Source organism: Zonotrichia leucophrys, chromosome 5 (assembly GCF_028769735.1).
Source record: "Zonotrichia leucophrys gambelii isolate GWCS_2022_RI chromosome 5, RI_Zleu_2.0, whole genome shotgun sequence".
Taxonomy (NCBI): domain Eukaryota; kingdom Metazoa; phylum Chordata; class Aves; order Passeriformes; family Passerellidae; genus Zonotrichia; species Zonotrichia leucophrys.
In genome coordinates, this window is record NC_088175.1 from 61,776,894 (window position 1) to 61,794,632 (window position 17,739).

At 43.3% G+C, this 17,739-nt stretch overlaps 1 protein-coding gene across 2 annotated transcripts in view; it reads right to left on the minus strand.

The window, feature by feature from the left end:
* Window positions 1–17,739, minus strand: part of MDGA2 (MAM domain containing glycosylphosphatidylinositol anchor 2) — a 226,059-nt gene that overhangs the window by 23,973 nt on the left and 184,347 nt on the right. For both annotated transcript variants that reach the window (XR_010440695.1, XM_064716005.1), the window contains exon 11: window positions 1,598–1,775. Coding sequence is in view for 1 of the 2 variants with exons in the window: in XM_064716005.1 (XP_064572075.1) it covers window positions 1,598–1,775 (178 nt within the window). In the remaining variant the exon portion in view is untranslated. The remainder of the gene's footprint in view (window positions 1–1,597; window positions 1,776–17,739) is intronic.

A 17,739-nucleotide genomic window follows, 5' to 3' on the forward strand; every position in this document is an offset into this window, starting at 1 on the left:
GGGTTTGTATGTTCAGAATTATTTTGGTTGGCATTTTTGTTGTTATAAGAGGTGAAGATTTTCCTCTCTCCCCATTTTTCCCCTTCGTTTTGGGATGACCATGCTCATGACGTGGGAAATTTATAAAGCCCTTCCATGATTCCTTATATACATGTATAGATGTTATAATCTTGCATAGCAGCACAAACAGTCACTTATTTTAAAGACAATAATTCACATTAAAATAAAAACCTGCTTCTTCTAGGAGAAAGAAGCCTTTGTAAATTTTTCTTCAAACTCGCCAAGAATCAACCTGAAATCTCCAATTTCATGAAGTCGGCATTCATTTATTCTGACTTTTCTCTATTTCCCACAAAAAATTGGATGGGATTTGGGCTGTCCAGAATTTTATCGTTGCTATGAGAGGCTGTGATTTTTCTCTCTCCCCGTTTCTCCCCTTCCTTTTGATGACCACTCTCATGACCGTGCTCATGACATTATCCCAAGAAGAAGCCTTTGTAAATTTTTCTTCAAACTCGCCAAGAATCAACCTGAAATCTCCAATTTCATGAAGTTGGCAATAATTTATTCCGACTTTTCTCTATTTCCCACAAAAAATTGGATGGGATTTAGGCTGTCCAGAATTTTATCGTTGCTATGAGAGGCTGTGATTTTTCTCTCTCCATTTCTCCCCTTCCTTTTGATGACACCCGATGCTCATGACATTATCCCAAGAAGAAGCCTTTGTAAATTTTTCTTCAAACTCGCCAAGAATCAACCTGAAATCTCCAATTTCATGAAGTCGGCATTCATTTATTCTGACTTTCCTTTATTTCCCACAAAAAATTGGATGGGATTTTGGCTGTCCAGAATTTTATCGTTGCTATGAGAGGCTGTGATTTTTCTCTCTCCCCATTTCTCCCCTTCCTTTTGATGACCACTCTCATCACCACTCTCATGACATTATCCCAAGACTGGGAATGGCCTCGCCATTCCAGGTGACCCAGAACATTCCCAACCTCCTTTTCCTCGGGTTTGGGGTGCTCACTGTGGGAATCCATAAAGTTAGAGGGTTTTTAGGAAATGGTTAAAAAAGAGTATTTAGGCCTCAGGATATGGCCCGAAGTTCTGTTACAGCAGAAAAGTTTCCCAAGCAGTAGACGTGACAAATAACAATAGGACTCTGTAGATGTGGCTTTAGGATGGCCACAAGTTTATTTAATGTATATCTTTAGAAGGTTACTGTGAATAGAGCTCTGTTCTTTGTCTTTTATGAACCAGTCTTTGTTTTAACTACTCTTACGTATGTTTTATAAGATTGGATGGAAAGCTTGTCAATATGTCTTGTTTTGGTGTGATTGGTTGAAATCTAAACTGAGATGGTTTTATGTCATTCCGTTTTACCCCACCTTCGGGGACATTTTCCTTTAGGCCAGCATGCTGTTAACATCTAACAATGTTCTGAGGCTGATGTACTAATAAACAAAAAAAGGCTGGTCTGAATTTGTCCAGTGTGGTCCATATTTGGACTTTTTGCCGCGGCAAGTGGGTTCCTCTCTTAAGACGTGGGTTCCTGAAACCATTGGATCTATAGCTACCCTGGTGCCCCGGCACTCACCGCTGTATTTGATGACCCGGATGGTGGAGTCCCCCTCCCCAAAGCGGGTGATGGGCGTCAGGCGGACCTCGTAGGCCTCGGGCTTGATGAGCTCCGTCAGGTTGTAGGTGATCAATTCTCCCTTCTGGATGTTCCCGTTCACCGTGATCTCCTGCTCCCACCAGCGCTGCTGGCCGGCCTGCAACCCAAAAAACCCAAAAGTCAGACAGTTTGGGATTCGGTTTCACCTCAGAAAGCAGAGCAGACCCGGGAAGCCTTCAAAATTCCAGAAGAATCAACGAGGAATACAGCACAGGATTCAACAAGGGATGAACTTCTTGAGCTGTCCCACCACGGAGTGTTTCTGTAACAAACCACACCAAAAATTGGGAATGTTTCTCCCAGAGGCCACTCCTTCCATGTCAGCTGCCCATCCTCTCCCCACAGAAATCAAATGGCACTTGGATGGATTTTGGGGCAGGAAAAGTGTGTGGGAGCAGAAACTGGGCAACCTTCAAAATTCCAAAAGAATTACAGAATGAACAAGGAGGAATGATCTTCCTGAGTTATCCCACTGTGGAGAATTTGTGTAACGAACCACACCACACCAAAAATTTGGAATATTTCTTCCAGAGATCTGATGGCCCACTTGGATGTGTTTGGGGGCAGGAGTTCCCCCAGTTCCTGAGGATTTTGGATATTCAGCAGGCAGGGATTACATCCAAGGACCAAGAGCCAGTTTGTGGTGACCCAGAAACACCCAGTGGGTTTTTTGGCATTTTTAAAATTTAAAATCCTCAATTTTTTTAAAAAAAATCTCTGTTTTACACTTAAAATTGGCTTCTCAAAATCTGAAATACCTTTCCTTTTGAAAGGAAAAACAATTTTTCTTTTCAAAATTGTTGTCCAGCCTGGAATCCAAAGGATTCAAAGGCCGGAGATTTTGGGATTTGTCTTCACCTTAGAAAGCAGAGCAGACCTGGGCAACCTTCAAAATTCGAGAAGAATTAGAGATGCAACAAGGAATGAACTTCCTGAGTTATCCCACTGTGGAGAATTTCTGTAACAAACCACACCAAAAAATTGGGAATGTTTCTTGCAGAGGTCCAATGGCCCTTGGATGTGTTTTGGGGCAGGAGTTCCCGCAATTCCTGAGGATTTGGGATGCTCATCAGGCAGGGACTACACAGCCAAAGAGCAAGGGCCAGTTAGTGGTGATAAAGTTTTAAAAAATTAATCAAATTAAGATTTTAAAGCCAAGTTTTATGTCATTATGTCAATGATATCTGTGAACTCTGTAGGACAAATATTAAAATATTCCCTATTCCACCTCATCTTTGGATAAGGAACCACAGAAACAGAGATTTCCCAAAGAATTTCAATAATTAACAAGGAAAATTTGCAATTGCCCAAAACAGACATGAATTCCTATCAAATTCAGCCTCTGTTTTGAATTCTTGCCCTTCTTTCCAGAAGAAATAAAATCTCCATAATTTTCTCCTTTCAGAAAGGAAAACAATTACATTTTTCCTTTCAGGATTATCCCTCCAAAACCAGGGTTGGATATTGATATTTCTCCATAGGAAACAACACAGATTTTGACTTTTTTTTTTCCCTCGCAATCAACACCAGCTCTAGTCTAATCCTTATTTTTCACCATGGAAACCAGAGCGAAAAAAAATCCAAAACAACAGAAAATTTTCTCTCTGTTGGATGGAAAATAACCCTGATTTTCCAGCTCTGCTGTGGAATAAGTAAATAAATAAATAAATAAAGCTACAGATATATAGATGATACAAAAATAAAATATACAAATAAAAATAAAAAGCAAATATAAAAATATGCAATAAATGTATCAATATATCAAAATACAAATATATAAAAATAGATATATAAATAATAAATATATAAATAATAAATATATAAATATATTGATGTAAATAAAGAAATTCAGGATCTGCCACACCCAGCTTTGGTTTTCCCACTTGTAAAACCAACCCAGCATTAGCAATGGAGCCATAATCCCAGAATCTTCTTCCCAAATTTTGGAAAGACCAACAACCTGGATGAAAAATATGGAAATAATTGAAAATAAATGGAGCTCAGGACACCCTAAAAATAGGATTTAATTCCTACAATGCATTGGGGTGCTGGAAACTCCCAGCACTGAGCTGATTCCAAGCTGGAAGCACCCAAAACTGTTTCCCTTGGAGATCTGGGAATCACCTTGGCTCCCCAGGATGGGAAAGAGTCAAATCCTCATCACCGCTTACCAAAATTCTCTGTACACCCCATCCCTAATGTTGAGCCTGTGCCTCTTTCCATGAAAAAGGCCAAGACTGAGGCTTCCAAGAGAAAATCCACAAGGAACAACCATGAAACACAGCCCTGCCCCTCAATCCCTGTGTCCAGAGCTGGAATATCCATTAGAACCAGGATTTGGTTGGAAAAGGATTTTTTGAAAGGAAGAAAGTCTCATAATCAAAGCCCATTTTCTCACAAAGATAAGGATGAAAATCAGGTGGGGAATAACCTCTGGCCAAGCTGGAATTACAGTTTTCCAACAGTGAGGAATTGACTTTGACCAAGCTGGAATAACAATTTTCCAGTGGTTTGGGAATATTTATGAAGCTCTGAGGAAAAATGGAAGCAATCCTGGAGCATTTTTTCCGTTATCCTGTAATTAATTAAGCAGAGAATATCCACACTCTGGCAACTTGGAGCACTGAAAGTTTGTCTGGGACAGGACTCCTCTTTTCCTTGGAATGTTTAGGAATCTTTGTTCCCCAGGGAGACAGAAAAGAAAAAGGGGCTGTAAATGGGGCAGATTTTCATTCCAGAAGGTTGGAACCACCCTGGTGTTTTTTATTGTATTTATGTGGTACTCTTTTATTTTATGGGGTGCTTTTTTATTTTATTTACACCAATAGAAGGAGGTTTATTCCATGGTTTTTGTTGGAAAACTCTATTCTCTTAAAACCTTGGAATTCTGGATTTCCTGAGGAGTTGATCCTCTGGGATGATTAAAGATTGATTCGTTGTGTGCTCAGATATGTTCATAAAAAATAAACAGCTCCTCACTCTGTTGTTCATGGCCTATTGATTTCCAGCAGAAATTCCTTCACTGACTCCTCTAGCTGGACAAAATATCTTTAATTAATAACAACGTTAATTGAAGACAAAAAAATTAATGACAAAGTTAACTAATCCATTGGATACTCCATAAAAAACTGTGTCAGTGTTTAAAGTCATTTCTTTGCCATTTATAACCTCACAGATTGATTTTCCTTAAAAAATAAGAGATTTCTTTGGAAGTTTTATATCTAAAATTGGGCTGTTCAGTTCATGGACAAATATTCCATTTGCACATCACAGCGGGAAAATTCCTAGGGGGTGTCTGTGTTATTCCTGCTTTTCTTTCATAATTCTGACTGGAATATAATCAGAGTTATCCAGGTTTATATTAAACTGAGGTGTGGCTCCTGTGTCATCTTCATTCCTAAGGATGGATTTGGAATGACTCGGTGACAAATGCCTGGGATTCAGGCAAGCTGTGAAGGATGGTCTGTTCTTGCTGGCAGAGAATCAGGGAATCCCGGAATATCCTGAGTGGGAAGGGATCCCAAGGATCATCCAGGCCCTGCCCAGACCCCCAGCAATCCCACCCTGGCCATCCCTGAGGGTGTTGTGCTCCCTCCTGGCAGCCTCAGGCCTGTGCCCATTCCCTGGGCAGCTTTTTCAGTGCTGATTCCACCCTCTGGGGGAAGAACCTTTCCTAAAATCCTCCCTAAACATTCCCTGTCCATTCCTGGGTCCCGTCCCTGTCCCAGGGAACGGAAATTGGAGCGGCCCTCAGGAGGAAGTTGAAGGCCGCAGCGAGGCCTCCCCTCAGTCTCCTCTTCTCCAGCTGCACCATCCCAATGCCCTCAGCTGCTCCTCACACAATTCCCCTCATTTTCCCTCATTTCTCTCTTTAATTAATATTTTCACAAGCAGCAGAACCCCAAACGCTGGCTGTGTTTCTGTGTGGAGCTGGTCCTGCCTCCCTGCTCTCCCACAGAGGAAGTTCCCAGCTCCTGTGGATCCAACTGGGACCAACAGCTCCAACCCAGCCCAGACTGGGCAGGTGAGCCTTGGCTTGAGCCAGGCACAAACTGATCCAAAAGTGTCCCAGGTGGGAGTTGGGCTCTGCTCTCAGGGAACAGCAACAGGGCAGGAGGAAATTCAGACATTCCAAGGGAGGTTTAGGATGGATTTCAGGGAAAAATTCCTCCCCCAGAGGGTGGAATCAGCCCTGGAACAGCTCCCCAGGGAATGGGCACGGCCCCGAGGCTGCCAGAGCTCCAGGAGCTTCCAGGGATGCCCAGGGTGGGATTGTTGGGGGTCTGGGCAGGGAAGGAGTTGGGCTGGATGATCCTTGGGATGCCTCCAACTCAGGATATTCCATGATGATATTCCAGCTGCATGATAAAGCTCTTTCAACAGTGGGCACAGTCTTTCCCAATTAAACCATTCCTAATCCAGAACAATCCTGGGCATGTAATCGAATTTCTTCTTGCAGGATTATATCAACAATCCTCCCGGACTTGCTCCTCCCATTCATTTATATTATTTCATTACTTTACAACATTTATCATGTATGTAATCGGCTTTGTGAGATACATGCATTAAAAAAATCTCCCCCTTTTTTCTAGAAACAAAAATTCCCAAGTATTTAGGAATAAGGAATATGAAGCCCAAGGATGCAGAATGTGTTAAATACAGATTTTATGGGCTACAAATTGACAGCTGAGAAATTCAGGTGTCAGAAACAGCTGAGCCAGATTTATTGTCTGAGATCTGAGGATGAAAGGCATGGGAACACTTCAGGGAAAGTTGAAAAGTTGAGGAAACCACAGAGCCAACAATGAAATCCTCTTGAAATGTGGAAAACAGCTCTGGGATTGAAGGCAGAGTGGGAAATGGGCACTGAGAGAGGGATCCTTTTATCAGAGTGAATTCAAACTCCAGCACCAAGATCTGCTAAAATCTGGAGAATTGGGATAGAAACCACTCTGCCTCCTGGATTTCCATCCCAAGGAATGATAATAAATGATCTTGGAAGTTCTGGATTAGGATATTTCAGTCCATTTGGTAAATAAATGGGAATTTGGGGGATTGCTCAGCTGGGAGGGGGATGGTGTTTCCTTGCTTTGAACAACTTCAAACCCAGAGAGAGAGAGATGGACTTTGGGTAAAATCCTGGAGCGCCAGGACAAGGAGAATGGCTTCAGGCTGTGAGAAAGTAGGGATAGATGGGATATTGGGAAGGAATTCCAGGCTAGGAGAGTAGGAGAGGGGCTGGGCTGGAATTGAGCAGCTGTGGCTGCCCCTGGATCCCTGGCAGTGCCCAAGGCCAGGCTGGACATTGGGGCACCCTGGGACAGTGGGAGGTGTCCCTGCCATTGAAGGGATGGGATGGGATGGGATGGGATGGGATGGGATGGGATGGGATGGGATGGGATTTGGGCTCCCAAGCCACAACATTTTGGGAATCTGGGATTCTTTAATAAGAAACAAAATAGATGTACCCTCACTCCCTTTATCCATAGCCACTTATCCAGGGCTGTGGGATCTGTGCCATGGGCAGAAAATTCCCGTCTCTGTTTTCAGGCAGTGACTGCTCAGCCTTCCCAGGAACCCTTTCCTAGGATATTTGAATCCACCTGTCCCTGCCCACTGCTGGGTGACAGCAGAAGTCAAAAATCCACTCAAATCCAAAGGGTGACCAGGAGGAAGCACCAGAGCCCTGCCCTGCTCGGGGCTGTTTGAAGAGATCCTCATTCCCAACCCACAGACACCGCAGGCTCCTGGGGCTGGGAATAAAGGAAAGGTGGGAGCTTGAATCTTTTATGTAACAAGCTGGAACAAGCTGCTGTCTGGTTTACAGGGACCAGCTGAATTTTTATGACTCCTTCACAGCGGAACCGCTCCTTTTCTAGGTCACCGTGGCTGCGGGGACGCGGCTGTCACCCGCTGTCACCTGCTGGGAGCAGCCACCGCGGAGATCAGAGCTGCACGCCCTTCCTGGCTGCTCTGGAAAAGTCTCCCTGGTTCCATTTGCTTTCATCCTGCTGACAGGAAATATCACAGAGCTGGGGGCACCTGCTTGAATGCTGCGGGTCACTAAACATTGTCGTTTATTGGGAAGAAATGGGAATGTGGCTTTGGGCAAAGGCAAAGTGTGGGAAGGAAACATCTCCATGTGGTGCCAGAGGTGGCTGGAGCAGCTGCAGGAATGGAGCCGCTCCAGAAACTCCAGGTGAAGCTCCTGGAAAAGCACAAGGATATATCTCCCTGGTTCCATTTGCTTTCATCCTGCTGACAGGAAATATCAGAGCCAGAGGCGCCCACCTGGCGCTGCTCGGATGCTGGGAGTCGCTAAATGTTGGAAGAAATGGGAATGTGGCTTTGGGGAAAGGCAAAGTGTGGGAAGGGAACATCTCCATGGGGTGCCAGAGGGAGCCAGAGATGGTTGGAGAACCTGCGGGAATGGAGCTGCTCTGGGATCTCCAGGTGAAGCTCCTGGAAAAGCACAAGGATATATCTTCCTGGTTCCATTTGCTTTCATCCTGCTGACAGGAAATATCAGAGAGAGCCAGAGGTGCCCACCTGGCGCTGCTCGGATGCTGGGAGTCGCTAAACGTTGGAAGAAATGGGAATGTGGCTTTGGGACAGGCAAAGTGTGGGAAGGAAACATCTCCACGTGGTGCCAGACGTGGTTGGAGCAGCTGGAGGAATGGAGCCGCTCCAGAAACTCCAGGTGAAGCTCCTGGAAAAGCACAAGGATATATCTCCCTGGTTCCATTTGCTTTCATCCTGCTGACAGGAAATATCAGAGAGCCAGAGGTGCCCACCTGGTGCTGCTCGGATGCTGGGAGTCGCTAAACGTTGGAAGAAATGGGAATGTGGCTTTGGGGAAAGGCAAAGTGTGGGAAGGGAACATCTCCACGTGGTGCCAGAGGTGGCTGGAGCAGCTGCAGGAATGGAGCCGCTCTGGGATCTCCAGGTGAAGCTCCTGGAAAAGCACAAGGATATATCTCCCTGGTTCCATTTGCTTTCATCCTGCAAATAATATCAGATATATCAGAGAGCCAGAGGCTCCCGCCTGGCGCTGCTCGGATGCTGGGAGTCGCTAAACGTTGGAAGAAATGGGAATGTGGCTTTGGGGAAAGGCAAAGTGTGGGAAGGGAACATCTCCATGTGGTGCCAGAAGTGGTTGGAGCAGCTGCAGGAATGGAGCTGCTATGGGATCTCCAGGTGAAGCTCCTGGAAAAGCACAAGGATATTCACAGCTGTTCCAAACTGAGCTCTGTGGGGCAGGAGCTGGAAGGGGAGGTCCAAAGGTGGTTTTGTCTGGGTGGATAAACTCCCAGGAGAAGAGAAACCCTCTGAGGGGCATTTGGGACCATTTTTTCACATGCTTGGAAAACATCTTCTTGGAACAAGCCTGGTGCTGCTCGGATGCTGGGAGTCGCCAAATGTCCTTTATTGGGAAGAAATGGGACTCTGGCTGTGGGGACAGGCAAAGCGTGGGAAGGAAACATCTCCACATAGTGCCAGAGATGGTTGGAGAACCTGCGGGAATGGAGCTGCTCTGGGATCTCCAGGTGAAGCTCACAAGGATATTCACAGCTGTTCCAAACTGAGCTCTGTGGGGCAGGAGCTGGAAGGGGAGGTCCAAAGGTGGTTTTGTCTGGGTGGATAAACTCCCAGGAGAAGAGAATCCTTCTGAGGGGCATTTGGGACCATTCTTTACATGCTTGGAAAACATTTTCTTGGAACAAGCCTGGTGCTGCTCGGATGCTGGGAGTCGCCAAATGTCCTTTATTGGGAAGAAATGGGACTCTGGCTGTGGGGAAAGGCAAAGTGTGGGAAGGGAACATCTCCACATAGTGCCAGAGATGGTTGGAGAACCTGCGGGAATGGAGCTGCTCTGGGATCTCCAGGTGAAGCTCCTGGAAAAGCACAAGGATATATCTCCCTGGTTCCATTTGCTTTCATCCTGCTGACAGGAAATATCAGAGAGCCAGAGGCGCCCACCTGGCGCTGCTCGGATGCTGGGAGTCGCTAAACGTTGGAGAAATGGGAATGTGGCTTTGGGGAAAGGCAAAGTGTGGGAAGGAAACATCTCCACATGGTTCCAGAGGGAGCCAGAGGTGGTTGGAGCAGCTGGAGGAATGGAGCCGCTCCAGAAACTCCAGGTGAAGCTCCTGGAAAAGCACAAGGATATATCTCCCTGGTTCCATTTGCTTTCATCCTGCTGACAGGAAATATCAGAGAGCTGGGGGCACCTGCTTGAATGTTGCGGGTCACTAAACATTGCCGTTTATTGGGAAGAAATGGGAATGTGGCTTTGGGGAAAGGCAAAGTGTGGGAAGGAAACATCTCCACGTGGTGCCAGAAGTGGTTGGAGCAACTGCAGGAATGGAGCTGCTCTGGGATCTCCAGGTGAAGCTCCTGGAAAAGCACAAGGATATATCTCCCTGGTTCCATTTGCTTTCATCCTGCTGACAGGAAATATCAGAGAGCTGGGGGCACCTGCTTGAATGCTGCGGGTCACTAAACATTGTCATTTATTGAGAAGAAATGGGAATGTGGCTTTGGGGACAGGCAAAGCGTGGTGCCAGAGGTGGTTGGAGCAGCTGCAGGAATGGAGCTGCTCTGGGATCTCCAGGTGAAGCTCCTGAAAAAGCACAAGGATATATCTCCCTGGTTCCATTTGCTTTCATCCTGCTGACAGGAAATATCACAGAGCCAGAGGCGCCCACCTGGCGCTGCTCGGATGCTGGGAGTCGCTAAACGTTGGAAGAAATGGGAATGTGGCTTTGGGGAAAGGCAAAGTGTGGGAAGGGAACATCTCCACATAGTGCCAGAGATGGTTGGAGAACCTGCGGGAATGGAGCCGCTCCAGAACCTCCAGGTGAAGCTCCTGGAAAAGCACAAGGATATATCTCCCTGGTTCCATTTGCTTTCATCCTGCTGACAGGAAATATCAGAGACCCAGAGGCGCCCACCTGGAGCTGCTCGGATGCTGGGAGTTGCTAAATGTTGGAGAAATGGGAATGTGGCTTTGGGGAAAGGCAAAGTGTGGGAAGGAAACATCTCCATGTGGTGCCAGAGGTGGTTGGAGCAGCTGCAGGAATGGAGCCGCTCCAGAACCTCCAGGTGAAGCTCCTGGAAAAGCACAAGGATATTCACAGCTGTTCCAAACTGAGCTCCGTGAGGCAGGAGCTGGAAGGGGAGGTCCAAAGGAGGTTTTGTCTGGGTGGATAAACTCCCAGGAGAAGAGAATCCTTCTGAGGGGCATTTGGGACCATTTTTCACATGCTTGGAAAACATCTTCTTGGAACAAGCCTGGTGCTGCTCGGATGCTGGGAGTCGCCAAATGTCCTTTATTGGGAAGAAATGGGACTCTGGCTGTGGGGACAGGCAAAGTGTGGGGAGGGAACATCTCCACATAGTGCCAGAGATGGTTGGAGAACCTGCGGGAATGGAGCTGCTCTGGGATCTCCAGGTGAAGCTCACAAGGATATTCACAGCTGCTCCAAACTGAGCTCTGTGGGGCAGGAGCTGGAAGGGGAGGTCCAAAGGTGGTTTTGTCTGGGTGGATAAACTCCCAGGAGAAGAGAATCCTTCTGAGGGGCATTTGGGACCATTTTTTACATGCTTGGAAAACATTTTCTTGGAACTTCAGCCCAGGGAAGTGCTGGAGTTGCCATCCTGGAAGTGTGGATGTGGCACTTGGGGACGCGGATTGGATTTGCTGGTCTGAGAGAGCTTTTCCAACCTAAATATTCCGTGATTGAAGACTTAATAAAATCAGTTTCTGGAGTGTCAAAGGCTGGCCAGGGAATACACACAGGGATGCTTGGAAAAGGAAAAAAACCTGGAAGAACCTGGGTCACTGATTCCAAAGCCATATCAAAAAATGCATCATTGAAATGCAAAAAATGCATCCATGAAATGCATTACTGCTGGAATATTCTTCAGAGGGCTCTTAAGGAGATGGAAAAAGGTCCCTTCTGTGCAGGAATGTCTTGGCACACCTTGGCACATTCCCAAGGAAGCTGAGGGTGACCCAATCCAGGCAGTTCCCCTGATGGGACACCGAGGTTGTCCCCATCCTTCAGCTCCAGATGATGGGCTGTGCTCAGCAGTGCCCCGAGGAATGGAAATTCCCTGTGCTCCACACTCCATTTTCCATCAATGCTCCACTCAGGAGGATTTGGAACCTCCTGAGCTGCTCTGGGATCCAGAGTAGATGTCTTGACAATGCCACAGGTCCCAGTTTTATGGCTGATTCCTTTGGCCACCAAATGAATCCCAAAGCAAATCCCAGTGTGCCAGTGGCAGAAGAAGTGAGGTCCCACCAGGAAACTCACAGAGTCCAAAGGCTCTCAAGGACAGCTCCAGACTTGGACTTGATCCTGGTGGACCCCTTCCAGCTCCTTTTCCATAAATGCTCCATGCAGGAGGATTTGGAACCTCCTGAGCTGCTCTAGGATCCAGACCTGGGATTCTGATGGTGTCACATGTGAATTTTACGGCATATTCCCCATGGACATTTGAGGAGACCTTAAATCCCATCCTGGATGGGCAGGGACACCTCCCACTGTCCCAATGTCCAGCCTGGCCTTGGGCACTGCCAGGGATCCAGGGGCTGCTCTGGCAATTCCAGCCCAGCCAGGAATTCCCAATTCCCAATCTCCCACCCATCCCTGCCCTCTGGCACTGGGAGCCATTCCCTGGCTCCTGTCCCTCCATCCCTGTCCCCAGTCCCTCTGCAGCTCTCCTGGAGCCCCTTCAGGCCCTGCCAGGGGCTCTGAGCTCTCCCTGGAGCCTTCTCCTCTCCAGGTGAGCACCCCCAGCTCTTCCAGCCTTTCCTCACAGGAGGTTCAGCTCCCAGCTCTGAACTCCTTAAGTCAAAATCAGCAAAAATTTAATTTTCTGCATGATCCATAAATATTTCCCTGATCCACCTGAAGCTTAGAACCTGCTTTAAGTGGGCAGGAGCAGACCTGGTCCAAACCTCACCTTGCTGTTTGCAAATGCAGCCTCAGAGCTGTGAAGAAGGAGCACAGGAGGAATCAGCCCTGAAAAGTGGAAATTGGGAATCACAACCATTCCTGTTCTAATTTAATTTCCCAATGCCAGGAACATCAATGAAAAACGTGTCCCTGCATGTCACAATCTCTTTTTTTTTTGGCCAAACTTTTCCTCCCTCATTCCACGAAAAAACCAAAGCCTCTTTAGATTTCCAAAATCAATGCGTGCAGGGAAATCTTTGGGACAGAAAATATTCCCTTGGAGGAGAAAAATTAAAATCCTTTATGGGAACAACATGAAGAATATGCCAATAAAAATGTGGAGTTCCAACTCTCTTCCCTCACTGAATTAATTGATAGAATTGTAATTTTTGTGACTAGTTCTGAAGAAAACTTTTGGTATTTTTCATGTCCCAGAGCAAATCCAATGGATTTGCTGGAAATTCCCAGCTTGCCCACATCTTCCCCTTTGGAGCAGATGTTTGTGACCCCCATGATCCTGAGAGAAGGAATCTGCAGAATTCCTGCTCTTCAGGTGGCGTCTGAAATAAAATGAATAATAAATAAATCCATTTCTCCTGGGACACCTCAGTTCCCACTTTCCCATCTTTCCATTCGTGTTCCATAAGTGGAAAAGTGACAATTCCCTATTTTTGTGACTTCTTTTCCCTCCCCTCCTGGCTTCCCTGACTTGTCATTAAGCCAAGCTTCATTATTTTATCAAATAATATTTATAACATTATCTGTGATTTTTTTTTTTTGAATTCTCCTTAACCAATACTTGGAATGCCAGAGGTTTTCCCTATGTTCTGCTTTCCCAGCACTGAATCTTTCTTGGGGACAGGAATTTCTCTCAATTCCAGTGACAGCGGAGAAGCAGGATGTGACAGGAATGTGTCACATGGTTCTGTGACTCAGCCAGGATTTGTGGGATATGGGGAAGGAATTCCTGGCTGGGAGGGTGAGGAGAGGCTGAGATAGAATTCCCAAAGAAATGGGGCTTTGGGGAGGAAAAATGGGAATATTTGGATTAGTCTGACACAGAGTAACTCTGTTAATTACATAAAAAGATAATTCAAATGAAATTAAAATTGAATGGGAAAAGCAGCTATAACTCCTAACACACTTAATTCCATCAGAAATTCCTTTCCTTCAGCGAGCTCCTTCCAGAATTTCCTGATTCCTCCCAGGGTCTGGGACCCCTGGAGCTGATCCATGCCCAGCAGTGCCAGGAGTTGCACAAACACAGATTAAACATCCCCTGATGAGATCTCTGGTGTCGAGATGACCTTGAGGTGTTGGAAAGTCTCTTTTTCCTCGCCCCAAGACTGAAGAAGAAGGCAGAATTCCTTGGCTCTGGTTCTCAAGGTTGTTTATTTGCTGTTATCTCTATCATTTTTTCTCTAACCCACTGAGGGTGTTCCAGATTGCAAGGCAAGATGAGTTCTATCACCATCTCTATGGCAGTTGTCTTCTATCAAGTGGGCAGTTTTCCTTATCTCTTCCACAACTGGGGACACACCTGCTGATAACAGCCATTGAATGTCCCTGCATGGCTGATAAGAACTACAGCATCCCATTGGCAGATGTGAGCCCAGAGGGAGGAGCCAAGCATTCCTGCCTGGATATAATCTGGAGATTCTGGAACACCAGCCAAGCATTCCTGCCTGGATATAATCTGGAGATTCTGGAACACCAGCCAAGCATTCCTACCTGGATATAATCTGGAGATTCTGGAACACCAGCCAAGCATTCCTGCCTGGATATAATCTGGAGATTCTGGAACACCAGCCAAGCATTCCTGCCTGGATATAATCTGGAGATTCTGGAACACCAGCCAAGCATTCCTACCTGGATATAATCTGGAGATTCTGGAACACCAGCCAAGCATTCCTGCCTGGATATAATCTGGAGATTCTGGAACACCAGCACGGCTTCTCCACTGGATTCCCCAGAGGAACAGCAGCTGCCTCTCCTTGCCCTGGATCTCCAGAGGCAGAGACTGCACCCTTCTCCAGGATCCTGCTCCAGCAGAACCAGCCCTGACACTGCAGGAGGGCTGAGCCACAATTCCAATGGCACTGCTGCCAACAGCCTGACCCACAGGGTGTCAGGCTGGGTTCTGACTCTGGCAGTGTTGGTTTGGTTACTGCATTGTTTATTTTATCCTTTGATTTTCTTCCCTATTAAAGAACTGTTATTTCCTGCTCCCATATTTTTGCCTGAGAGCCCCTTAATTTAAAATTTATAGCAATTCAGAGGAGTGGGAAGGGTTCATTTTCTCCATTTCAGGGGAGGCTCCTGCCTTCCTTAGCAGACACCTGGCTTTCCAAACCGAGACAGTCGGGTTGTGGCACACTGACCGCCTTGGGGTGGTGTTGGCTTTTTATACTAAAACCTACATGTGCTTTATTTACAATAACTTTCCAATCCCTATCACCTATGTCAGACAGTCTGTCTCTGCTCTAAACCAATCCAGAAGTGCCACCAGCACAGCAGAGGATGGATGGCAAGGAGAAGAAGAAGAAAGACAGGACACCCCCAGATTCCTCCATCTTGCCTTCTGAACCCCCATTCTAAATCCCCAAAATTCTCCATTTTCACCCTGTGATAAATTCACTGTCATTCTACTCAAACCCTTGTGGTTTGTAACTCCTCACACAAAGCTGGGAATTGTTTCCATGGGCTAAAATCAAAGGCACAGGTGTCTGTGACTGCGTGCCAAGGTCCCTGAGCCCCTGCCAGGGTCTGGAGTCCCCCAGGGCAGCCAGAGCAATGTCCTGGGTTCCAACAATCCCTGATTTCATCTCGAGTTTCTGGGATTCAGGAAGATCCCAGCTCCAGCCCCACCAGGCACCAGAGCCTTTCCCTGGGCATGTCCCAGGAACTCCAGAACTTCCAGGGAAGTCACCCAAGCCCAAATCCCAATAAACAAAACACTAAAATTGAGGATTTGTTTTCCAAAGATCATCACAGTGGGAAATCTGTGGGATAACAAAGGATTTTCTTCCTTATATTTTTCAAAATATCCCTCTGCAAAATCCATTTGAATCCTTCCACTCGATGTCCCACCCAAATTATTATTCCAGGTGCTGCATATCCAAGGAAAGATTTTTGGGATCAGTCTGTTGGGGGATTATTTGAAGGAAAAACTCAGTGGGAGGGTGGCAAAATTCCTGAAAATTATCAGCTGGATGCTCCCAAGGAAGGAGGAAAATGGAGAAGGATGACTTGGAGGAGGATGGGTTGTGGAAATGGACTGGGGAAAAAAATTAATTAAAATAAAGTAAAATAAAATAAAATATAAAATAAATAAAAAATAAAATTAAAATGAATAAAGTAAAATAAAATAAAACTTGAAATAGAATAAAATAAAATAATATAAAAACATAAAAATAAAATGAAATAAAAGGAAGTTTATAAAGTAAAATAAAATCAGATTAAATAAAAATGATGTAAAATAAAATAAAATAAAATTAAATTAAAATGAAGTGAAGTGAAATGCAATGAAATACAAAAAATAAAAATAAAATAAAAATATAAAATAAAACTAAAAATAAAATAAGATAAAAATAGAATAAAGAAAAAATAAAATAATATTAAAATAAAGTGAAATAATATAAGATAAAACAAAGGTAGAATAAAATAAAATTAAAAAATAAAAACGTAAAATGAAATAAAATGAAGTTTCAAAAGGAAAATAAAATAAATTGAAGCAAAATAAAATAACATAAAATTAAATGAAACAAAAAGTAATTCATGTAAGATAACATGGAATGGAATGGAATGGAATGGAATGGAATGGAATGGAATGGAATGGAATAAAATAAAATAAAATAAAATTAAATTAAATTAAATTAAAATGAAGTGAAGTGCAATGAAATACAAAAAATAAAAATAAAATAAAAATATAAAACTAAATTAAATAAAATAAGATAAAAATAGAATAAAGAAAAAAATAAAATAATATTAAAATAAAGTGAAATAATATAAGATAAAACAAAGGTAGAATAAAATAAAATTAAAAAATAAAAACGTAATATGAAATAAAATGAAGTTTCAACAGGAAAATAAAATAAATTGAAGCAAAATAAAATAACATAAAATTAAATGAAACAAAAAGTAATTCATGTAAAGTAACATGGGATGGAATGGAATGGAATGGAATGGAATGGAATAGAATAAAATAAAATAAAATAAAATAAAATAAAATAAAATAAAATAAAATAAAATAAAATAAAATTAAATTAAAATGAAGTGAAATGCAATGAAATACAAAAAATAAAAATAAAATAAAAATATAAAATAAAACTAAAAATAAAATAAGATAAAAATAGAATAAAGAAAAAAATAAAATAATATTAAAATAAAGTGAAATAATATAAGATAAAACAAAGGTAGAATAAAATAAAATTAAAAAAAGAAAAACGTAAAATGAAATAAAATGAAGTTTCAACAGGAAAATAAAATAAATTGAAGCAAAATAAAATAACATAAAATTAAATGAAACAAAAAGTAATTCATGTAAAGTAACATGGGATGGAATGGAATGGAATGGAATGGAATGGAATAGAATAAAATAAAATAAAATTAAATTAAATTAAATTAAAATGAAGTGAAGTGCAATGAAATGCAAAAAATAAAAATAAAATAAAAATATAAAACTAAATTAAATAAAATAAGATAAAAATAGAATAAAGAAAAAATAAAATAATATTAAAATAAAGTGAAATAATATAAGATAAAATAAAGGTAGAATAAAATAAAATTAAAAAATAAAAACGTAAAATGAAATAAAATGAAGTTTCAACAGGAAAATAAAATAAATTGAAGCAAAATAAAATAACATAAAATTAAATGAAACAAAAAGTAATTCATGTAAAATAACATGGGATGGAATGGAAAGGAATGGAATGGAATGGAATGGAATGGAATGGAATGGAATGGAATGGAATGGAGTGGAATGGAATGGAATGGAATGGAATGGAATGGAATGGAATGGAATGGAATAAAATAAAATAAAATAAAATAAAATAAAATAAAATAAAATAAAATAAAATAAAATAAAATAAAATA